The sequence below is a fragment of the Oncorhynchus mykiss genome, chromosome 5, assembly GCF_013265735.2.
Source record: "Oncorhynchus mykiss isolate Arlee chromosome 5, USDA_OmykA_1.1, whole genome shotgun sequence".
NCBI lineage: Eukaryota > Metazoa > Chordata > Actinopteri > Salmoniformes > Salmonidae > Oncorhynchus > Oncorhynchus mykiss.
The window spans coordinates 44,409,731-44,435,539 of NC_048569.1; the positions used below are offsets into that span (position 1 = coordinate 44,409,731).

General features: G+C 44.4%; 1 protein-coding gene across 5 annotated transcripts in view; it reads left to right on the forward strand.

Moving 5' to 3' along the window:
• The window catches only part of LOC110523911 (chondroitin sulfate N-acetylgalactosaminyltransferase 1), a 35,367-nt gene that overhangs the window by 4,494 nt on the left and 5,064 nt on the right, over positions 1–25,809 (forward strand). The window contains exons 2-6 of one of the 5 annotated variants that reach the window (XM_036977632.1): positions 1,982–2,098; positions 6,048–7,407; positions 17,948–18,164; positions 19,598–19,699; positions 20,487–25,809. In XM_036977632.1, coding sequence (XP_036833527.1) covers positions 6,681–7,407; positions 17,948–18,164; positions 19,598–19,699; positions 20,487–20,520 — 1,080 coding nt within the window. In that variant the 5' untranslated portion in view covers positions 1,982–2,098; positions 6,048–6,680 and the 3' untranslated portion in view covers positions 20,521–25,809. Of the gene's footprint in view, positions 1–1,978; positions 2,099–6,047; positions 7,408–17,947; positions 18,165–19,597; positions 19,700–20,486 lie in introns of all 5 variants that reach the window. The other 4 variants (XM_021603056.2, XM_021603054.2, XM_021603053.2 and 1 more) reach the window with 4 other exon arrangements.

Here is a 25,809-nt window from a genome sequence, read left to right on the forward strand (position 1 = left end):
TGACGGTGGAGTAACAGTGCGGGGAATGTTTTCCTGGCACACATTAGGTCCCTTGCCACCAATTGAGCAACATTTTCATGCCCCGTAGAAATCAGGCTGTTCAGGAGGCAAAGGGGGGTCCAACTAGATGGGTGTACCTAATAAACTTCTCACCCTCATCGACCCAGCTCCACACACAGACACACACACACACCAGCCCTGGCCACATACACTAACTCCACCTCTCATTGTGTTATGTAACCAGTAGTCTTGGCTACCAGTCAAGTGCACATGTATCCACACTGGCTCCATTCACTGATCCTATTCCAAGATCAGTGAATGGAGGCTGGCATCGCTGGCCAAAGTATTACACCGTTTTCTTGGAAAAGGTCGCTGGAATCTGCGCTTTAATTTGCCAGAAATCCGGTCCATCATGTATTTCACGGACAGCTGGAAAGCGGAGGGGGAAAGAAGTGTGTGGGAGTGCATGCCAGTTTGTGCGCGCGTGTGATCTTGCGTGCATGTCTTTGAGTGTCATACAGCCATGCCATCTGTGCAGATAAGATGTGACCTGAGGCTAGATGGTCATGCTGGATGAGCTCATGTGTTTTCAGGCAAATCATTGGACATGGGTGGTGAGTGCCAAGGCACTGAGGGCAGAACACACACATTCAGTACACGTATATTATCACTGAAAACTATAGGCTATCACAAGCACCTCCCCACCCTCCAGCCCCTCTGAGTGTCTGTGACGATGGGATAGGAAATTGATCATATAGACTAGGGCAGGGGTATTCAACTCTGACCCTACGAGGTCCGGAGCCGGCTGGTTTTCTGTTCTACCTGATCATTAATTGCACTCACCTGTGGTCCCAGGTCTAAATCAGTCCCTGATTAGAGGGGAACAATGAAAAAATGTGGTGGAACTGGCTTTGAGGCCTCGAGTTGAGTTTGAGGGGACTAGAGGAACCCACTAATAAGAAGAACTCACTAATAAACAAAAAATAGTTGTCTGGTTGAAGGACATAGGAAGGAAGTAAATACCTTTTTAAGACACTAGTTTAACCAAAAGACAGCAGGATGTGGGGTTTGAAGCCCAGAGACACAGAAATCAAGCCCAGCTATCCCTTCTCACACATTATTTAAAGAGTTGTAATTATAGGGATGGATTTTGTGTGGTATTAAAAACATTGTGACTTTTTATTGTGATGCACTAAGGATGCGCCCTCTAATTTTCCTCATCTGTGCATTGTTTTATGAAAGGCAATGTTATAGTGTTTATGGTTCAAGTACCATTGCTTTAGGCAAATATAGATTAGTACTTACGCTGCCGTGGAAAAGTATTTGACCACTTTCTCATTTTCTCTACTTTTGCATATTTTATGATACTGAATGTTATCAGATCTTCAACCAAAACCTAATATTAAATAAAGGGAACCTACTTTTTCACAGCAATGAAAACGCAGAACTAATTGCGCTATTTGTAGTACCTATAAAGACGTAGCCTAGTTGAGAGAAGTTGTGAGCATCTGGAAGAAAGTACATGTGAAAGTACACAGGTATAATGTTCTCTTTGTGTTTACTAAGTATAGGGTATAGGTCTACCATTTGAAATACTTTGTGACTTTGTTGTATGTCAATGTGTGCTTTTGTGTGTCCTGTACACCGATAGAGAGGTGGAGTGTCTAACTGAGAGATGTGTTTAGTGTGTTGCAGAACAGATGGGGGGTTTTTAAGAGCTGAGTGGGCCAGATGGTGGGTAGGGTAGGCGAGGATACGGCTTGGGTCTGGCACTGAGGAAACCAGCTACCAGTAAGCCTAATCAAGGGGAAGGAGAATCACCTGAGGGCCAGAGGGACATCAAAAAGCCCCTTCTCTACCTCTAACCCTCCCTCTCTTCCTCGCTCTATAGATCACTCTACCTCTAGCTCTCTTTCTCTCCCCTCTCTCTTTCTTCCTCTAAACCCTGTCCTCAATTTTTTCCCCCTTCTCTCTAAAGCAGGTTTCCCACAAACTTGGTCCGGAACGTGCACCCCGAACTCCTCTCCAATGACATCTGGGACTGGTTTTGCGTGCTCTCCTCCTTTCTCTCAGGGATGGACCTGATGATGAGGTTATGGTAAGGCAGTGAAACCAGGTGGCGCGGCCTGGGCAGCCCCACCTGGAGCTTTTCCTGTATGTCACAGTAGAACATCCTCCTTTAACCACGACCAGTTCAGGCCGATTCGCTGTAAAAAAGCCTATGTCAAAAAAAGCCTAAGGGAAAATAAAAGAAGAAATACAGAGATCACAGAGTATTTTTAATAGGGTCAGAAGCATGCCTTGTGGTGTGTTTCTGTGGTTAATTTTCTTGTTTTTAGTGATTGCAGACCGACCACTGCTTATGCCTTACTGCCTGCTTATGTAATGTAACGAATGCACCTTGTTGAAATTATCACTATGGTGAATTTTTGTACATTCTAGCTTCATGTGTTTAGTAACGCACGTGGGTACACACACACACACACACACACACACACACAGTCACACATTGAACTACTGTTCATACATTTGGAGACTGCCACAGAATCATACCTCAAATACTTCACACTTCACAGAGACAGTCTGATCTGACCTTCGCCCGCCCGACTCGCCACCTCACCTCACTCTCTTTTCTGTCGTTCCCTCTTTTCCCTCGCTCGCTCTCTATCAATCAGTTTTTCCTCTGTCTGTCTGTCTCTCTATCTGTTTCTGTCTCTCAGAGTGATTGCAAGTCCCCCCCGAGAGGAAAAATACACCATTTATCATAGCTCAGTCAGATCAGGAAATGTTATTTCCGGTCACCGCACTTCTACATGTTCTACATTTGTATACAAGCGTTTATAAATATTTATAAACACTGTTTGCGTAATGATCATATAATGACTCAGATTTAGCCACTGTGTAATTAAAGATTCTGCATAAACATGAATCTGGCTTTACTGCTCCAAAGGAACAAACCAATCACTCTTATAGTCATGAAAATATACAGGAAGAAAGTCAGAAACATGAGCAGAAGTAACAGCAGTAACTGTAAGACAGAACCCACTGTGGTACGTAACTATTTATGCACAGCAGCACAAATCAGAGGTGAGTAAACTCATGTAAACTGTCTCACCACAGTTACTGTCTCACCACAGTTACTGTCTCACCACTCTGATTGGACAGTGACCACTGCTGAGATGAGACGTGCCAAAATGAGGAGGGAAAAAAAGGCACATCATTTCCTGACTGCAGTACAATGGCAGTTTGTTTTACTTCAGTTGGAAATTAAGTCACGACTTGTAGGTTAGCTCAGTTGACAAATTATCCGAGGTCCCAGAAGTAGATGTAGATGTTAGGCGTTCTTTAGATGTTACTTATTCGTACTGATCTTATTCGAGTTTCACACAAGGGTTACGTTGTGCTAAATGTCGATAGAATCAGTGTGAGGATGCTGTAATTTAACAACAAATCATCATTTAATTATGAATGTTAGGGAAGAGCACGTCATCCCGTAATATGATTTAGAGGTTATATATTTTGGTATGACAGCCCAGTCCATTCCCTTGGGGAGTTAAATGACAACCAGTGGATCTATCCATTGAGAGTCAGTGAGAGTCAGCGGTTTGGCTGTGAGTCACCATTCATTCAGTCTCTCCTCCCAACACCCAGTCCCTGGCTCTGTGGGGTGGGAATCTCTGTTGCTAGAAGGATGCATGGTAATTACAGGCTATATGGACTCATAGAGTAGGCTACATCTCAATAGTCTTAACGTCACATCCTCTCGTCTCCTTTGCAATTAATAACGTAGCCAGGCAGGTAAAAGTTCATTCCTATCATTCAGGCTCCCCCACATTGTGCTCACTTACGCAGTCAACCTCAGACCAGCAACGATGAAGGAGAGGAGACAAGAGGAGGAAGCCACTTTAGATTCTTGAGATCGAAAGTAGCCGTGGTGCTGTTGCAGGAAGGCCAAAGTCATCTGGGAACCTTTTTCTCAATGGTGTCTACGTCCGTAACACATTCATAATCCCTACATAATGCATTAATTTCGTAAATGCTTATGTACGCATCAGCGACTGGTTTGACCCAGCAGCCCAGGCACAGAGCACAGGACCTATACAGCCCGCTATTCTGACATAACTGGTCTTTTCATTAGTAGCAGGCTGCATTGAGCCTACACTACCGGTCAAAAGTTTGGGCCCACCTACTCATTCAAGGGTTTTTCTTTATTTTGACTATTTTCTACATTGTAGAATGATAGTGAAGATATCAAAACTATGAAATAACAGATATGGAATCATGTAGTAACCAAAAAAGTGTTAAACAAATCAAAATATATTTTATTTGGCTCTCACGAGGACCACTACAGGAAAGGAAAACCCAGAGTTACCTCTGCTGTAGAGGATATGTTCATTAACTGCACCTCCAGATTGCAGCCCCAATTTTTTCAAGTAACAGTTCAAGTAACAGACACATCTCCACATCAACTGTTCAGAGGAGACTGCGTGAATCAGGCCTTCATGGTCGAATGGCTGCAAAGAAACCACTACTAAAGGACACCAATAAGAAGAAGAGACTTGTTTGGGCCAAAAAAACACAAGCAATGGACATTAGACCGGTGGAAATCTGTCCTTTGATCTGATGAGTCCAGATTAGAGATTTTGCATGAACCGCCGTGTCTTTGTCAGAAGCAGAGTAGGTGAACGGGTGATCTCCGCATGTGTGGTTCCCACCGTGAAGCATGGAGGAGGAGGTGTGATGGTGTGGGGTTGCTTTGCTGGTGACACTGTCTGTGATTTATTTAGAATTCAAGGCACACTTAACCAGCATGGCTACCACAGCATTCTGCAGCGATACGCCATCCCATCTGGTTTGCACTTAGTCCCACTATCATTTGTTTTTCAACATGACAATGACCCAACACACCTCCAGGCTGTGTAAGGGCTGTTTGACCAAGAAGGAGAGTGATGGAGTGCATCAGATGCCCTAGCCTCCACAATCACCCAACCCAATTGAGATGGTTTGGGATGAGTTGGACCGCAGCCAACAAGTGCTCAGCATATGTGAAGCTGGTTGAGAGAATGCCAAGAGTGTGCAAAGATGTCACCAAGGCAAAAGGTGGCTACTATGAATAATCAAAAATATATTTTGATTTTTTAACACTTTTTTTGGTTACTACATGATTCCAAATATGTTATTTCATAGCTTTGAAGTCTTCACTATTATTCTACAACGTAGAAAATAGAAGCAAGCAGTCTTTTTCTATCTCTGTCCATACAGTCTTCCTTCATGTGATTAAGGACATTTTCTTGTGGACGAGAGAGAAAGACAGAGAGACCGAGATAAAGAGAGAGCGTTTGTGTGGGTGTGTAAATGGCCCGTTTTCTTGCTTGTTTTGTGCTTGTGCTTGTCTTCTACTGATCCAGTTGTTCCACAGTGAGAGGACAGGCAGGCAGAAGTGTCCACATACATCTACAGTCCCTAATGCTTTTAGAACAGCCCACATAGTGCCACAATGTCATCACTGGCAACATTGTTATTCAGAGTTAAAGGGATTGCGAGATGCTTGGTTTGGCTGTGTCGCTAGGTAGAAACCCATGCTTTCAGTTCACATCAAAGTATATGAACATTTCAAATTTAGTGGCATGTTTTGTAATCTTGAGTTAGATATTGAAACTGTTTTCCTTCCCTACATCCTCATGCAATAGACATTAGACCTCATGTAGACCTCTAGCCCTCCCAGGTTTATGATTAAAAAAAATGTATCTCTGAAAATACAACGTCACAGTTTTATACTGCAGCATATCGAGAGCTTTTACCACAAAGTGAAGCTCTTCATTTTCAGAGAGCCAAGCAATCGTATATACCAAGGCATATGTCTAGATGAAGGAGATTTGAAGAAATTGATTCTGATGACTATATGATGTTAATGACAGTGATGACATCATATACTCAGGAACCTTAACGGGGCTTTCATACCAACTGAGTTTTAACTCTCTCTCGCTCTCTCTCTCCTGCTATCTCTCTCTCTCTCTCCTGCTATCTCTCTCTCTCTCTCTCTCCAGAAGGCAACTCATGGAGGATATATACATCATGAAGAAACTGCGAACAACCAAAAATGTTCATTCACTTTCTTTTAAGGGATATGCTTTGTGTTCTCACTCTATGCAGTTTACTCAATCAGGTCCAGGAAAACTAGTCATGTGTCATCACCCCTCAACATGAGTCCAGTGGAATAAACAACGAATCCCAGACAGACATTCTCTCAGTGGCCTGTAATGCAACAGCAGCATCAGACAGGAAGGAAAGAGCGGGGTGCACAGAGAAAGTAGTGGGACCATATGTGATGTGAGTCACTGGTGAATGGCGTCTGTTACCAATGACCGAATCGGAAATAGAAATAGCCAGGTTCTGGACCTCGTCAGACCTTACTGGGCCCCAGCCAGGGGGGAAGGAGAAGGGGACGTGACCAATGGGCCTCACCCTTGACCGCAAACATAAGGATTAGGAATCCAGACAATGGTAAGAGCAATGTTGAGATGTCCCTTATAATGGCCCAAATGATCATTCAGGCGGATCGTCTTTGGTTAGTCAGACATTAATATCAATCACAAAGACAATCAGATTTTAGTGGGCGGTGAGACTGCTGGAGAGTAAAGTGTGTGTGTGTATCCCTGGATCCTCTGGGTGATAGCGGGATGCTGCGGAGGGGTCTGCTGGCCTGGGTGTCCCGTGTGGGCGTGCTATTGGTCCTAGTGTGCTGCTCTCTGTCCCTCCTCTACGTCATGACCTGCAGCCCCCACTCCGAGGACAACCTGGTGAGCCATGCCCTGCCACGCCCCGGGCTGGGGGTAGCGGCAGCAGGGGGCATAGGGGCGGGTCAGAGCGGACCCCCGGGGCGGGAGGACTACCAGGCCATGCTAGCGGAGCGCGAGGAGCAGCACAAGCTACACATGGCGAGTCTGAAGAAGCAGATCGCCCAGTTAAAAGAAGCACTGCAGGAGCGTAGTGAGCAGCTCAAAGGAGTTCAAGACACAATGGAACGGGCGGCAGGGAGAGGCCAGGGCGGACAGTCCCCAGGAGGAGGTGCCCTCGGGGAGGGGGGGCAGGGGCCTGGGGCTGACAGGAGCCACACGGACCTCCAGGAGTTCCTTCGCAGTCAGCTGGGCCGGGCGGAGGTCCACCAGGGGACCAGACTACCCAATGAGTATGCCGTGGTGCCCTTTGAGAGCTTCACCCTGCAGAGGGTGTACCAGCTGGAGATGGGCCTGACCAGGCACCCTGAGGAGAAGCCTGTGAGGAAGGACCGGAGGGATGAGCTGAGTGAAGCGCTGGAGACAGCCCTGCGGAGCCTCAACACACCCCGAGACGGAGCAAACAAGGGCCGGACCACCAAGGTCTACTCCCCATCAGACTTCATAGAAGGTGAGTCACTAAGCTCCATACCGGAGCCATATGTATACAGCCATAATGATATACATACTGTGTATGTATAATTGGGGAGGACGGGCTCGTGGTAATGGCTGGAGCAGAATGAGTGGAACGGTATCAAATTGGTGTCATTCCATTTGCTCCGTTCCAGCCATTATTATGAGCCATCCTCCTCTCAATAGCCTCCTGTGTATGGCATATATACAAGGTTCTGCTCCACACTACTCTGTGATAGCTTACAATAGCTACATTGTGGAGTGGCAGTTGGAATACTGACATGGTTTGAATAAAAATGATATGGAGTAAAAACAACTAGTTCACCAAATTGAACTCCAGCCCGAACAAATAAATAATCAGCACATCCCCATTTCCAACTAAGAAAATCTAACGATTGTTTCTGTATTTTCTCCAGTAAACCACATCCGTAACGAACATGTTCGTGTGTTCCTTCTTGTTTTTTTGTTGTTGTCTTGCTTTGCTGTGTGATAGCCATAATAGAGGTGCTGAAGAGCCACAGCCAGGATATCCAGCTAGTCTTGCATGATTTGGAGTAGGAAATGAGTACAGCTGCTTTCCATTCAGTTTGTAGCATCTCGACAAGCTCAGAGAGAGGGGCCACTTCCTCTGAAAGGTCAACATCTTTACTGGGGCCATATCTGACTAATTCCTACGTGTACCTGGGAGAGGGAAAGTGTGTGTGTGTGTGTGTGTGTGTGTGTGTGTGTGTGTGTGTGTGTGTGTGTGTGTGTGTGTGTGTGTGTGTGTGTGTGTGTGTGTGTGTGTGTGTGTGTGTGTGTGTGTGTGTGTGTGTGTGTGTGTGTGTGTGTGTGCCTGCCTTTGTGTGTGGTGTCTATCTGTGTCTGTCTGTGTGTGTCAACATACCAAAAATATACTGAAAACACATACTTGTTTATGTACCTCTATCTCTCCCTTGAAGTACTTGTTCAGGTATCGGCTCTTAAACATACCCATAAGGAATTAAGAGTTTCTTCCCAAAAGGCGATATAGAATAATTGTCAAAACTATGAAATAACACATATGGAATCATTGTAGTTACCAAAAAGGTGTTAAGCAAATCAAAATGTATTTTAGATTCTTCAAAGTAGCCACCCTTTGCTTTCCTTCTTAATCCGTTTGAGCCAATCAGTTGTGTTGTGACAGGGTGGTATACAGAATATAGCCCTATTTGGTAAAATACCAAGTTCATATTATGGCAAGAACAGCTCAAAGAAGCAAGAACTTTCTTCAAGTGCAGTTGCAAAAACCATCAAGCGCAATGAGGAAACTGGCTCTCATGAGGACCGCCACAGGAAAGGAAGAACCAGAGTTACATCTGCTGAAGAGTTCATTAGAGTTAACTGCATGTCAGAAATTGCAGCCCAAATAAATACTTCACAGAGTTCAAATAACAGACACATCTCAACATCTACTGTTCAGAGGAGACTGCGTAAACCAGGCCTTCATAGTCTAATTGCTGCAAAGAAACCACCATTAAACGACACCAATAAGAAGAGACTTGCTTGGGCCAAGAAACACAAGCAATGGACATTAGACCGGTGGAAATCTGTCCTTTTGGTTCCAACGACCGTGTCTTTGTGAGACGCAGAGTAGGTGAATGGGTGATCTCCACATGTGTAGTTCCCACCGTGAAGCATGGAGGAGGAGGTGTGATGGTGTGGGGGTGCTTTGCTGGTGACACTGTCAGTGATTTATTTAGAATTCAAGGCACACTTAACCAGCATGGCTACCACAGCATTTTGCAGCGATACGCCATCCCATCTGGTTTGCACTTAGTCCCACTATCATTTGTTTTTCAACATGACAATGACCCAACACACCTCCAGGCTGTGTAAGGTCTATTTGACCAAGAAGGAGAGTGATGGAGTGCTAAATCAGATGACAATCTGATTTAGCCACAATCACCCGACCTCAACCCATTTGAAATGGTTTGGGATGAGTTGGTCGACAGAGTGAAGGATAAGCAGCCAACAAGTGATCAGCATATGTGGAACTCCTTCAAGACTGTTGGTAAAGCTGGTTGAGAAAATGCCAAGAGTGTCATCAAGGCAAAGGGTGGCTACTTTGAAGAATCTAAAATCAAAAATATATTTTTTGGTTACTACATGATTCCTAATGTGTTATTCCATTGGGAATCAAACCGCTCAAACACAAGATGTATGTGGCAGAGTCTACAATCAATCACGGATTACAAAAAGAACACTAGCCCCGTCGTGGACATCGACATCTTGCTCCCAGACAAGCTAAACAACTTCTTTGCTCGCTTTGAGGACAATACAGTTCCATTGACACGGCCCGCTACCAAAACCTGTGGGCTCTCCTTCTCCGTGACTGACGTGAGTAAAACATTTAAACATGTTAACCCTCGCAAGGCTGCCGGCCCAGACAGCAACCCTAGCCGGCCAGACCAACTGGCCGGTGTGTTTACGGACATATTCAATCCCTATCCCAGTCTGTTCTTACCACATGCTTCAAGATGGCCACCATTGTTCCTGTTCCCAAGAAAGCTACGGTAACTGAACTAAATGACTATAACCCCGTTGCACTCACTTCTGTCATCATGAAGTGCTTTGAGAGACTTGTCAAGGATCATATCACTTCCATCCTACCTGATAGCCTAGACCCACTCCAATTTCCTTACCGCCCCAATAAGTCCACAGACGACGCAAACGCAACCACACTGCACACTGCCCTAACCCATCTGGACAAGAGGAATACCTATGTAAGAATGCTGTTCATTGACTACTACTCAGCATTTAACACCATAGTACCCTCCAAACTCGTCATTAAGCCCGAGACCCTGGGTCTCGACCCCGCCCTGTGCAACTGGGTCCTGGACTTTCTGACGGGCCGCCCCCAGGTGGTGAAGGTAGGAAACAACATCTCCCCGCTGATTCTCAACACTGGGGCCCCACAAGGGTGCATTCTCAGCCCTCTCCTGTACTCCCTGTTCACCGTGTCTGCGAGGCCATGCACACTTCCAACTCAATCATCAAATTTGCAGATGACACTACAGTGGTAGGCTTGATTACCAACAACGATGAGACGGCCTTCAGGAAGGGCCTTCGGAGTGTGGTGTCAGGAAAATAAACAAAGGAGATGATCGTGAACTTCAGCACACAGCAGAGGGAGACACCCCCTCCCCCATCCACATCGACGGGACAGTAGTGGAGAAGGTGGAAAGTTTTAAGTTCCTCGGCGTACACATCACGGACAAACTGAAATCATCCACCCATACAGACAGTGTGGTGAAGAAGGCACAACAGCCCCTCTTCAACCTCAGGAGGCTGAAGAAATTTGGCTTGTCACCTAAAACATTCACAAACTTTTACAGATGCACAATCGAGAGCATCCTGTCGGGCTGTATCACCGCCTTGTACAGCAACTGCCTCGTATACTACCAGCTGGTACACTACCAGAGGGTAGTGCGGTCTGCACAACGCATCACAGGGGGCAAACTACCTGCCCTCCAGAACACCTACAGCACCTTGATGACACAGGAAGGCCAAAAAGATCCTCAAGGACAACAACCACCCGAGCCACTGCCTGTTAACCCCACTATCATCCAGAAGGCGAGGTCAGTACAGGTGCATCAAAGCTGGGACCGAGAGACTGAAAAGCAGCTTCTATCTCAAAGGCCAGCAGACTGTTAAACAGCCATCACTAACATAAAGTGGCTGCCAACATACAGTCTCAAATATCTGGCCACTTTAATAAATGGTCTTACTGTAATAAAGGTATCACTAGACACTTTAAATAACGCCACTTTAATAATGTTGTCACGACTTCTACTGAAGTCGTTGCCTCTTCTTGTTCGGGCGGTGCTCGGCGGTCGACGTCATCGGTCTTCTAGCCATCATTGATCCATTTTTCATTTTCTATTGGTTTTGTCTTGTCTTCCCACGCACCTGGTTTCAATCCCATTCATTACCTGTTGTGTATTTAACCCTCTGTTTCCCCTCATGTCTTTGTCAGAGATTGTTTTATGTCAGTGTTGTTTTATTGTTGTATAGGTGCGCGACGGGTCCTCGTACCCATGTTTATTTATGTATGTACATATTAGTGTTTGGAGCATGTTAAGTGGGCATTTATTAAAAAACTCCACTTACACTCCGTTTGACTCTCCTGCGCCTGACTTCCCTGCCACCTATACACACGACTCTGACAAATGTTTACATATCCTACATTATACTCATCTCATATGTACAGTTGAAGTCGGAAGTTTACATACACTTAGGTTGGAGTCAATAAAACTTGTTTTTTCAACGACTCCACAAATTTCTTGTTAACAAACTATAGTTTTGGCAAGTCGGTTAGGACATCTACTTTGCATGACACAAGTCATTTTTCCAACAATTGTTTACAGACAGATTGTTTCACTTATAATTCACTGTATCACAATGCCAGTGGGTCAGAAGTTTACATACACTACGTTGACTGGGCATTTAAACAGCTTGGAAAATTCCAGAAAAGGATGTCATGGCTTTAGAAGCTTCGGATAGGCTAATCGACATGATGTGAGTCAATTGGAGATGTACCTGTGGATGTATTTCAAGGCCTACCTTCAAACTCAGTGCGTCTTTGCTTGACATCATGGGAAAATCAAAAGAAATCAGCAAAGACCTCAGAAAATAAATTGTAGACCTCCACAAGTCTGGTTCATCCTTGGGAGCAATTTCCAAATGCTTGAAGGTACCACGTTCATCTGTACAAACAATAGTATGCAAGTATATACACCATGGGACCACGCAGCCGTCATACCACTCAGGAAGGAGACGCGTTCTGTCTCCTAGAGATGAATGTACTTTGGTGCGAAAAGTGCAAATTAATCGCAGAACAAGAGCTAAGGACCTTGTGAAGATGCTGGAGGACACAGGTACAAAAATATCTATATCCACAGTAAAAACGAGTCCTATATCGACATAACCTGAACGGCCGCTCAGCAAGAAAGATGCCACTGCTCCAAAGCCGCCATAAAAAACTGCACATCGGGACAAAGATCGTACTCTTTGGAGAAATGTCCTCTGGTCTGATGAAATAAAAATTTAACTGTTTGGCCATAATGACTATTGTTATGTTTGGAGGAAAAAGGGGGATGCTTGCAAGCCGAGGAACACCATCCCAACTGGGAAGCACGGGGGTGGCAGCATCATGTTGTGTAGGTGCTTTGCTGCAGGAGGGACTGGTGCACTTAACAAAATAGATGGCATCATGAGGGAGACAAATTATGTGCATATATTAAAGCAACATCTCAAGACATCAGTCAGTAAGTTAAAGCTTGGTTGCAAATGGGTCTTCCAAATGGACAATGACCCCAAGCATACTTCCAAAGTTGTGGCAAAATGGCTTAAGGACAACAAAGTCAAGGTATTGGAGTGGCCATCACATAGCCCTGACCTCAATCCCATAGAACATTTGTGGGCAGAACTGAAAAAGCATATACATGCAAGGAGGCCTACAAACCTGACTTAGTTACACCAGCTCTGTCAGGAGGAATGGGCCAAAATTCACCCAACTTATTGTGGGAAGCTTGTGTAAGGATACCCAAAACGTTTGACCCAAGATAAACAATTTAAAGGCAATGCTACCAAATACTAATTGAGTGTATGTAAACTTCATCACTGGGAATGTGATGAAAGAAATACAAGCTGAAATAAATCATTCTCTGCTTTTTTTAATGACATTTCACATTCTTAAAATAAAGTGGTGATCCTAACTGACTGGAGACAGGGCATTTTTTACCAGGAATAAATGTCAGGAATTGTGAAACACTGAGTTTAAAGGTATTTGGCTAAGGTGTATGTAAACTTCTGACTTCCACTGTATGTACTGTTCCATACCATCTACTGCAACTTGCCTACGCCGCACGGCCATCGCTTATCCATATTTTTATATGTGCATATTCTTGTTCATCCCTTTACATTTGTGTGTATAAGGTAGTCATTGTGAATTTGTTATAATACTTCTTATATATTACTGCATGGTCGGAACTAGAAGCACAAGCATTTCACTACACGTGCATTAAACAGCTGCTAACCATGTGTACAGTGGGGCAAAAAAAGTATTTAGTCAGCCACCAATTGTGCAAGTTCTCCCACTTAAAACGATGAGAGAGGCCTGTAATTTTCATCATAGGTTCACTTCAACTATGACAGACAAAATGAGAAGAAAAAAATCCAGAAAATCATATTGTAGGATTTTTAATGAATTTATTTGCAAATTATGGTGGAAAATAAGTATTTGGTCAATAACAAAAGTTTCTCTCAGTACTTTGTTATATACCCTTTGTTGACAGAGGTCAAACGTTTTCTGTAAGTCTTCACAAGGTTTTCACACACTGTTGCTGGTATTTTGGCCCATTCCTCCATGCAGATCTCCTCTAGAGCAGTGATGTTTTGTGAAATACTTTTTTGCCCCACTGTATGTGACCAATAAAAATTGATTTGATTTCACTATTATTCTACAATGTAGAAAAATGAAACATTTGACATTTCCGTCATTTAGCAGATTCTCTTATCCAGAGTGACTTACAGTTAGTGCATTCATCTTAAGATAGATAGTGGAGACAACCACACATCTTAGTCAAATATACATATACAAACATTCTAATCCAGCTAAACAATGGATATCTAGTGTTTTGAAAAAACATCAAATTTTTTAAATACACACCTAAAATCTATGATTTACAAATCTGAGAACAGCAATATTTTACACACATGAAGGTAAGCAATCATTTCTGGTGAAAAAAGCACGTGAAACATTGGTAGATATATAGCGTTTTGGAAATAAACTCTTTAAATGTGTTTTTTTGACCCTGTAGATAGCCAATTTGTTCCAGAGTTATCCAAAGAGTACTCTGTTGTTGGACGTGGCTGTGTAGCAAGTAGCAAACAACAACCATTGTTCAACAACAAAAATGAAAGCGGCCGTGTAGGCTACTTAATGAACTGTCTTTATATTAGCAATGAAGTTCTCCTTGCCCGTCCTTTTAAATGAGCTGTACCAGTGGACAAGTACCTTTTCATTCATCCAGACAACTTGAAGCTTGTTGAGATGCTGACGATTACAAAGGGAGCATTAAGGGCCCTGCCAATTCTCAGTTAGCGAGCCGCGACTGAACACAAATACTGAACACCACCCATTGGCTGTACTGAATGGTGTTTTTCAGGAGCTGCCCCGGGTGGGTTTGCTCAGCTGTCGCACAGAAAGCATGAGAGTGGCGCAACGAGACAACAAGGAATAAGAGGGACAGAGTAGAAGGGGAGAGAGAGCGAAGGAAACGAGAGGGAGAGACAAACTAGAATAAAAAAATGAAAGCAAAAGAGAGGGTTTGGGTGGAAATGGAGTGGTACAGGTGTAGGATCTTAATTTGAGCCAGTTTGCTACAGCAGGAAAATAATCATGCAGCAAGAGGAAATGTGAATGAATATGGCTGCTTTTAGAGAGGTAGCCCAATTCTAATCTTTTGTTCACTAATTGGTCTTTAGACCAATCAAATCAGCTCTGAAAAATATATTTAAAAAAAAAAAACATTTTTATGTAACTAGGCAAGTCAGTTAAGAACAAATTCTTATTTACAATGATTGCCTACTGGGGAACAGTGGGTTAACTGCCTTGTTCAGGGGCAGAATGACATCTCAGAGATTTGATCCAGCAACCTTTCGCTTACTGGCCCTTACACGCTACCCACTAGGCTACCTGCCGCCCCTAAAAGAGCTGATGTGATTGGTCAAAATGAGTGGAAAAAAATATCAGAATTGTGCTGCCTGTGGATTACAGTTAATGGACATTTTCATGGGTTGATACATTTTTTGCAGTTATGTTGCAACAGGGTGATCAAATGAATATCCTATCCTGTATGCTGTGTGAATGTGAAAAACATGTTTATGTGGTACATGGAGTCTGGGCTGAGGAGCCACAGCCCACCCTGTCCCCAGAGTTAAGAGAAGATGGCTCTTATCACAGGAAGTTAGTCTTGCCACTATCGGACTGGGGATCACAAGCTATTCTCGCTCGACTTTTGCAGCTTCCTGTGTTTTCTATCGGGAGAATACTGTAGCCTGCAGTATGAGGATTTTGATACTGTGCTAGATTCTACTGCATTGTTGCGTGACTTAAAATATCCCGTTTTTATTCTTGAAGTAATCGAAAGTAGAATGTTTTGAAATGGGAGTAAAGTACATGCATTTTCTGTAGAGAAATTCAAAGAATTATTTTGGGACAGAATTTTGCTTTCGTGATGACGAACCTCACACTCTTGCTGTGTTTTTGTCCAGTCCAGTCATGTCATCTTTGGAACAAGAGGTTTTGACTGACAGTGCACAGCTGTGAAGGGGGGACTGAGTAAACGGTATGGTTGTTGAGTGATATGTCTGGGTATTAACTACTGTGAGGCGTTGTAAATCCAGTGTGAGTAGGATCTCTATGCATGACCAGTCTCCTTCAGCTGTCATAGTGGCAGATGGCCCAGGGCCCCAGCCTAGTCCACCTAGGAGCAGAGAGGAAGGCCGGGGATCTTTACATTGGCCTGAAATGCCCTTTCTGGCCATCTCTCTCTGGGCATAAAATGCCCTGTCATAATGCCCTGTCTCTCTCTCTCTCTCTCTCTCTCTGTCAGTTTCTGTCTCTCTCTCAATTCAATTTCAATGTCCGTTTAAGGGGCTTTATTGGCATGGGAAACATGTTTACATTACCAAAGCAAGTGAAATAGATACTAAACAAAAGTGAAATATACTATAAAAATGTAACATTACATTCACAAAAGAATAAAGTTCCAAAAGAATAAAGACATTTCAAATGTGATATTATGTCTATGTACTGATGGGTGCTGACTTCTAAACTTGAAATGTTGAAGGGAGGGAGAGCGGAGAATGCAGAACATGTTATTGTTAGACATCAGGTATCCTATGGAAAGGAGAAGGGCCACAGTCTGGTACAAGTCAAGAGGACAGCCGTCAGTTGGGGGAGGAGTGAGGAATTTGGGCCGAGGTCAGGTCAGATGAAGTGAGAAAGAACATGCATCACTAACGTCCTGCCTAGCAACCGAGATGTATTGGCTGTCCAGATGTGTAAGGAGGAGACTCAGCATAGGAGGCGGGTTTTAAAAAAACAGCTTTTCATAGTTGCCCTTCACATTTGACCCTGTTATTTAGAACCTAACAGTAGTGTTTTAATGATGTGCAAATAGTTCAAGCACAAATGGGAAAATAAATAAACAAAAATATAGGTCGTATTTACAATAGTGTTTGTTCTTCACTGGTTGCCCTTTTCTTGTGGCAATAGGTCACAAATCGTGCTGCTGTGATGAAACACTCTGGTACTTCACCCAATAGATATGGGAGCTTATCGAAATTGGATTTGTTTTCAAATTCTTTGTGGGTCTGTGTAATCTGAGGAAATATGTGTCTCTGATATGGTCAAACATTTGGCAGGAGGTTAAGAAGTGCAGCTCAGTTTCCACCTCATTTTGTGGGCAGTGTGCACATAGCCTGTCTTCTCCTGAGAGCCAGGTCTGCCTTCGGCTGCTGTACATAGTCAAGGATTTCTTTAATTTTGGGTCAGTCACAGTAGTCAGGTACTATTTCTCTCTCTCTCTCTCTGTGTCTCTGTCTGTCTGCCTGTATGCCTGCCTGCCTGTCTGTCCCTTTCTCATTCCGTGGGCCTGAATTGCCCTGTTTGTCTTTCTCTCTCTCCCTGGGCTTAAAATGCCCTTTCTCTCTTTCCCTGGGCTTAAAATGCCCTTTCTTTCTCTCCCTGGGCTTAAAATGCCCTTTCTCTCTCTCCCTGGGCTTAAAATGCCCTTTCTCTCTCCCTGGGCTTAAAATGCCCTTTCTCTCTCCCTGGGCTTAAAATGCCCTTTCTCTCTCCCTGTGCTTAAAATGCCATTTCCCTCTCTCCCTGGGCTTAAAATGCCTTTTCTCTCTCTCCCTGGGCTTAAAATGCCCTTTCTCTCTCCCTGGGCCTGAAATACCCTGTCTGTCACTCTCTCCCAAGGTCTGAAATGCCCGGTCTGTTGCACTCTCTCTCTCTCACTTAAATGCCCTGTCTGTCCCTCTCTCCCTGTCCTGTATCTCTCTCTCTCTCTCTCTCCCTGAGCTTGAAATGCCCTGTCTGTCTATCCCTGTCTCTCTGGGTCTGTCTCTCTCTCCCATGGCCACACAGCCAAGGACTATCCTTCTCTTTTCAAAAAACTTTCAGATCCAGGCAGCAAAGTGGAGAAAATATTCACCAGTTGACAAAACCCAGGCAGATTATCCACAATGCACTACTGGATAGCCATCAACATTATAACAACAAATAATCAAATAAACTGAACTGCAGTTCAGCTGTGTGTGTGCGTGTGTGTGTGTGTGTGTGTGTGTGTGTGTGTGTGTGTGTGTGTGTGTGTGTGTGTGTGTGTGTGTGTGTGTGTGTGTGTGTGTGTGTGTGTGTGTGTGTGTGTGTGTGCGCCTGTCTACATTTGACAGCCCTGGTGTGTGTACGTGTATGGGTATGCTCACTCTTCTCCCTTCCCCAGGTATCGCTCGGACGGAGAAGGACAAAGGCACTCTGTATGAGCTCACCTTCAAAGGGGACCAGAGCCGTGAGTTCAGGAAGCTGGTTCTGTTCCGTCCCTTTGGGCCCCTGATGAAGGTGAAGAACGAGAGGGTGGACACGGCTAACGTCCCCATCAACATCATAGTGCCCCTCTCCCAGAGGGCCGACAAGTTCAGACACTTCATGCACAACTTCAGGTGAGAGCCACTTAGTTATTCATGCGTGGTATTGGGCCTTTCGCCCCTCTCCCCGGTTTGTTGTGGTAAATCAGAATGTGTTCTCCGGCAACCTACCTAACATTAAAAACAACAACGGTAAAATAAGGGTTAATAAAGACATTTTAAAAAACATGTTCACTTGTATTAACTACGATAATGTTAGGCAATAACCGAGTTAAAGGGAACGAGAAACAGAATATGCAGTAGTTGTCCATGTTTGACATTCCTAGTTTGTCGCGGCAGTAAAGGATTCAGAGTATAGGAGGTATGAAGGTTCTGTTTGTACTCTGATAGCCACGGCATGTCTGTCTGTTAGAGACCTTTTCATTCCTGTAATTTGTTACACTCCTGCACAGCTGCTTATCAAGGCTTTGAGGGTGTTTTTTTTTTCCTGGCAAATCCTGCTTAGTAGCAGTCTTAAACCCAGCACGTTAAACTGCCCCCTGGACTCAGAGGGAACCTGTGATATAGTGGTGCTGTTCATGCTGTACAAAGGTTCCCTGAGTCGCTGAGCAAAATGCTTTGGTCTCATCCATATTTAAGGGAGGAGGGGGAGGTGGTGTGTGTGCGTGCATGCGTGTGTGCGTGTGTGTGTGTGTGTGTGTGTGTGTGCGCATTGACGTGGAGAGAAGAGGAATGTGAGGTCGAACTGACAGTCTTTCAGAAGCCATGTGACTCATTTACTGAGCACAGCATATACATTTGGCGTGTCTCCATCAGAATGTCTGCTTGCTAGAGTTCTAGAATGTCGCACTAGTGCTGGAGATCGATCGCTCTAGGCTTCTGTCTGGTGCCAGGTCCTCATTGTGTTACTCCTATATAAAAACGTAACATACTGTATGTAGCCTGTGCATATACCGTATGCACCAGTGGAGGCTGTTGGGAGGAGCTATAGGAGGACGGGCTCATTGTAATGGCCGGAATTGGAATCCATGGAACGGAGTCAAAAATGTGGTTTCCCATAAGTGCAGTGTGTTTGATACAGTTCCATTGATTCCATTCCAGCCATTACAATGAGCCTCCTCCTCCTATAGCTCCTCCCACCAGCCTCCTCTGGTATGCGCCTACCCTTGAGGGTACTCTCTGATCTCGCTGTAACCCCATTTTGAACTGACCTCTTCTATTGATACAATATGTGTTTTCTTACAAACACTTTGAACTTTTTTGTCTCGCTCTACCTTCAGTGCAAATGTGCAGGGTTTGGACCTTGACGATTATTCCATCGGTTCCGTTGCGCCAGGAAAGCTTCAAACGCAGCGAACGTCTGCTGAAAGCAAAACAAATGATTACAACCTAGGCTACTTGCCCCATGGCCCTCTCTGTACTTGGGTTGTGTATAGTAAGTCCCCTGCTCTGTTTGATTCATTGTGTCTTAATGTGTTTGTGTGTGTGTGTGTTTGTGTTTGTTGCAGAGAGGTGTGTGTGCGGCAGGATGGGCGTGTCCACCTCACAGTGGTGTATTTTGGGAAGGACCAGATGAATGAAGTCCGGAGCACTCTGGAGAACACGTCTAGGTGGGTGGAAACACACACCCACACAATCACACACAATCACACACCCACACGTGCTCGCACATGCACAGATGAGCAGACATGACTGACTGTATGCGTAAAAAGAATTGGGAAATTGTATTATTTTATATTCATAAAATATTAATAAAAACTGTTTTCAATACTCCAGCAACCTCCCCTTGCGTGGAAAACGACACAGAGCCTTTTTCTAAAATGTTTTATTAGATTGGAGAAAACATTGGGAGGGATCTTAACCATTCCTCCATACAGGATCTTTCCAGATCCTTGATACCCTTGATGCTCTTATGAACTGCCCTGTTCAATTCAAACCACAGGTTTTCAATGAGGTTCAAATCCGGAGACTGAGATGGGATTTAGATTAACCATTTATTTGTGGATTTTGATGTGTGCCTGGGGTTATTGTCTTGCTGGAAGATCCACTTGTGGCCAAATGTCAGCTTCCTGGGAAAGGCAACCAGGTTGTTGGCTAATTTGTAATGGTTCTTGGTAAGGGGACAGTGCTAGAGTATTGAAAACAGGGGTGTCCAACATTTTGAAACCTATCTTTTTCAGATGTTTTGTATTAAACAAAATGTCTTTCTCTGAACAATTGTATTAATATCAAATAATATACTTAAAAATATGTGAGCATACAATATAGCTCAGTATTTGTATTATTTATTTTATACTGTATTTTTTGCTAGGGTGCCTATAATTATGGACCCCACTGTACCACCCCCCCCCCCCCCCCCCCCCCACGCACACACACACTCCCTGTCTCTCTTTTTAGCAACTCAGAAACCTCAGCCCCGTCTGATGAATAATGTAGGAGTGTGGCCACCCAGAGGCACTCAGTGACCTCTGCCAGTGTCGGATATTACAGGCCTGGGATCAGGGATGACAGCGGTCACAGTGAAATTAGTGTATTGCCCGCAGATACAATTACAGGTCCAGGGTCAATTTGAGATCGCCTTGTGGGTGAAATGAGTTCACGTGGTACTCTGGTACTGTGCTGATTATCTGGTAGGTTGCCATGGAGACGCTGTGCCCACCAATGGCCGGATGGTTTGCAGGGGTAGAAAGAGAAAGAAGGAGAGAAAGAGTTGCACACCTCATGCTAGGCTTTGAGCCGGTTTCAGATGTCACACTACAGCTTTCTTTCTCCCTCTCTCTCTCTCTCTCTCTCTCTCTCTCTCTCTCTCTCTCTCTCTCTCTCTCTCTCTCTCTCTCTCTCTCTCTCTCTCTCTCTCGCTTTCTTGCTCTCAATGACAACGAGGCAGACAGTATTGTCTGGAAAGAGAAATCTGATGAGAGCCAAGGTCTTTCGCTCAAAGATATCTCATTCTCAACAGCTCTCATGTCTCTGCGAATGGCCTGTGACGGAGTGAATAGTTAAAGGGGGAAAGGCAAGACGGTGTCCTTGTGCATTGTCTCTGAGACAGTGACCTCCGCTGCTAATGTGTTGTCTCACTGTGCAAGGGAAAGAGCTGTGTTGGTCCTTGGAGGATGTGTTTGCTTTGTTCCCAGAAAATACCATAGACACCGCCTGCGTGTGACAAGACGTATGTTGACACCTGCTATCTGCACAGTCTCGCTCACCTAGTTCACAGGCAACTGAGCACTACAGTCCCTCGTTCTTGCTAGGCTTTTTGTATCACAATTGCTCTGATAGCGGGTATCTTCGCAGCCATAACAGTCCCACGATTGAGCTCACATCAGACCTGGGTTCAAATAGTAATTGTGTGTACTTTCGAATGATTTAGCTGTGTTTTGTGAGCTTGCAAAGTGCTCCCCAGGCAGACTCAATCAAGCTCTTTCAAAGTAACACTATTTGAAACTCGGTCTGCTACAGTTCAGGATGGAGCTCACACGATGCCAAACATATCTACTGTGTCAATCGCGGTCTGTCCTCTTGTCACCTTATAAACAGCTCTCTGTTGTCAATCGCCATGGTTACGTAACACTTCATCGGACTCTGGATCAGGCACTGTAATCGAGCACGGATCTCCTAGAGGGAAAGATAACAACATCCAAACTCCAATCTCACCCTGTTCCTTTTTTTTCTGTTGAATTGGTCTGAATGGTTATTGATTTGTGTGATGTCAATGTCTGTTTCCAACAGCAGGCACCGGGTGGATCATTTGCTGCTGCTGCTGCTTCTGCCCTGACTAAATCAAAGTCGTCCTTCCCTACCCAAAGACGATTTGTGTTCATAATCATAGGGGCAAGCTCTGTATCCAAGTCAGTTAAATCACATCATCAGAGTAGAGCGACAGAGCAGGTTGAAATCGAGTTCAATTCCTTATGCTCTATGTTAGTGAGCTGTACCAGACAACGAGACACGATTATCATGTCGAACACGCTTCCCCCGCTAACTGTCCGTCACTCCGGTTTGAGATGGACAGAGACACACCGAGCTGTTTGAAGAGTGGGGGGAATCGATAGACATGAATAAATGAGTGTCCATGAGGGAGCGAGGAGAGGAGAGGAGAAGAGATGCATCGAAGAAAAGACACGGCAGAGAAAAGAAGAGAGCGGAAGAGGAGAGCGTTTTGAGCCCAGGGTGATAGCTGAGTGCCTGTGAACCACAGATGTCCTCCGAGCATAAACACCAGCCCAACAGCTAACAGCGCACAGTAAATGCTAATGCACCATTCCTACATCTCCACAGAGGGACCAGCTCCTCAGGGAGACAGACAAAGCACTGCGTCCTTTCAAAAACTAAAAACTTAATCACAGGGTAGTGTAGGATTTCATATGGATGACGCAATATTTTGGCTTTTCAGGAAACTGGAAGCTGATGTTGATGTTCATCCACGTAAAGTACATTTAAATCTGCCTCTCATTATACTCTGTCTTTCTCACACACACACACACACAGACACACACACACACTTAAAAACCACTTCAGGCCTGCGTCTACACACGTCTACATTTTTTATGACCAGTGCTGATGATGTTTCTTCAAAACATTTTACTGAATCCTAACTCTCCAGGGTCCTCCAAAACACTAGAGACCCCGGCTGTCAGACAAATGGGCGGTGAGTGCTCTCCCTCAGACATACATACGCACACACACTCACACACACACACACGCACACACACACACGCGCGCACACACACAGGAAGTGAGACTCCTCAGGGTGTTAACAGTAGACAGAGAGGGGTCTTGAACTCCTAGTTGAAGATTTCCTCTCCCTGGAGGCAGAAGACAGGACAGGGCAGACAGACAGACAGGAGCTCCTTCCTGTGCTTGTTTGACATGGCAGTACTGAGGATGGCTGGAAAATGGATAGAAGGATGTAGAGGGAGAGAGAGAGAGAGAGGGGTGGGGGGGGGGGGGGGGGTTTCCCAGACCAGCACCAGACGGACATACCAAACCAGGATCACAAAAGGAAATATCCAGAGTGTGTTTTGGCCTGAGGCTTGGTGCTGCTTGAATCACAGTGAAAACACTCCAACAAGCAGCCTGAATCCTAAACGAATCCCACTCCTACCCACTACTAAAGTGATTTGAATTCAATCATGTTTGCCTGCTTTTAATTACTCTGGCCCACATACATATTTAATGTTTTTTTTAATATAATGTGTGGTTTAAAAGGTATTTATCAAATGCGGGAACAAACTCCCACGGGGCTTGGCAAGCAATGTTTTAATGTCCTAAGAATTTCTGGAGACTTAAAAGATTTTGTGCACCTTCAATAAACAACAGCTGGCTGGGAATTCTAGTGGCAACATTTACAAGCATACATTCTGCACTAAGTATGAGTTTTAGTATGTGTATGTGGTAGGCATGCATGTGTGCATTTTTGCGTTTGTGGGTGTACCTGTGGGTGTCTGTGTTTCTGTCTGTCTGTATTTGTCTGCCAGTCTGTCTGTCCGTATGCCTGGGCACACCAACCAACACGGGGGGGAGTTCTGTTCTGGCCACACCAGCCAAAACGTGGGTGTATCTGTGTGTGTCTACGCAGGATTAAGCTCATGTACACTGGTCCTAAATCTGTTTTCTTTCTGACAGCAGACATAAGTCGGTCTCCATACAGATTAATCTGAAATCAAATACACAGTTGATCTATTCCAGAGCCCCCAGGAAGGAGAGAAGGAGCCCTTCCCTCTAGTTCAGTTTGGCTAGATGCTGATAGAGAGATAATAAGAGACGAGGAGAAGGACTCCGTACTGGGAATAGCCTACAGGCTATAGTGTCAGGCTGAACTACAGATGCCGTATCTTGATTTGACCCAGTTTCTCACAGCAGGAAAAGAATCCAGCAGCTACAGGAAATGTGAATTATTATGTGGATTATAATGAATGTTATTTTTTTGTTGTTGTAGGGGTTGATACATTTTTCATTAGGGCAAATTCATTATGACAAACTGTCGGGCCCAAGTAAGACTAGCTGTCGCCATTGGCGTCGAGCTAATGGGTATCCCAATAAATCGAATCCAGTCTCATAGTTTTAAGTGGAAATTTGAAGCATTTTTAAACCTTCAATACACTACAAGTTTGCATTTCCATTATGATCAAATTAAGATACGGCACCTGTACTACAACTGTCACGTCGCCTCCCGCCGTATAACTACCTTGGAGTAACGTCTAACCCTGCAGTGCAAAGCTAGAGATCAGGCTGCAACCATTGTCATCTTATAGCCACCATTCAGAACTATGAACCCCGTAATAAAAGGCTCATGTGTCAAGTTTCAATATTATATTTGAATAATAACTCAATAATAAAAAATAATAAAAACGGATTATGTTCCTCATGTTCTTTGGTCTGCTGGTGGGCTACAGTTGAATCTATGGGTTGTCCCTGGAAATATTATCCGGTTATCTTCTGCTACCAGACCTGTGAATAAAATACACCACAGTGCATCATCATTTATGTCACAGATGAGTAATTATGTTCTCTTTTTAACTGGAAAGTTGAATTTATGATCCATTTTGGGCATGAATATGTGATCATGTGAGAGCGTTCATTAATAATGTATTAACAGCTTTATAGTGTTCACATCTCAAACAATTAATTGCAATGTTTTCTTGCTATTTCCCCCTAGTGCAAGGCCCAAGGTTAGGAATGGATGTATAATTTATTCCGATGGATCCTGCTGTGTATGTGTGTGTGTGTGTGTGTGTGCGTCTTTGAACTCCCATAGCAGTCGTCTGTCTGTCTGTCTGTCTCTCTGTCTCTGTCTGTCTATGTCTGTCTCTCTGTCTGTGTCTCTGTCTGTCTCTCTGTCTATGTCTGTCTCTCTGTCTATGTCTGTCTCTCTGTCTCTGTACGGTAGCAGGCTTGTATTTGAGTTGAGCCCACAACGTGCCACTCTATCCACAAGGGCCTAATCCCACACTGATAACGGCACATCAATCAGTGGTTGTTTACCGTGGGTGGATGATAATAATGCCTAAAGGAGGCAGTGATGTCACAAAACACATTTGTCACGTTGACAGAGTAAATAGCACATTAACTACGTAGGGCATACTGTAGGTGCCATTTGGGACCCAGCCATCATGTAGCCACTTTACAGACCTGATCTTATTAGTTCTGCTGTTGTCAAAGGGGAAATTAGGTTCGCTACAGCATACACATAGTGTGTGTGTGTGTGTGTGTGTGTGTGTGTGTGTGTGTGTGTGTGTGTGTGTGTGTGTGTGTGTGTGTGTGTGTGTGTGTGTGTGTGTGTGTGGTGTGTATTTGTTGTAGTTTAATGGTACAGTACAAAGACAGAGCTGTGTATATTGTATGCAGTGTCTGTATTCGTACTCAGTTGGGCCCTCTGCGCTCATAAGACCCATTAGACACGGATGAATTAAGCCTGTCCCACTCCATCTACTAAATGAACTTTAAACCAATGATGCTAATTCATTTTTGGTCCATTTCTTTTGCCACACTGTCTCCCTCTGTCTAGTATCCGTTGGGTTCTGTCTCTGAATCAACTCCGATTTCATCTCCAATTCTGTCAAATTCTCTCTTCCCCTCTCCCCTCTCTCTCTCTCTCTCTCTGCTCCAACCTCAACCTGTTTGCATTTGAGTTTCTTTCGGAGAGGTTGGGTTAAAGCAGAAGACACATTTCTGTTGGACATTTGTGTATAAAGGACAATAAAGTCTTCTTCTTCTCTCT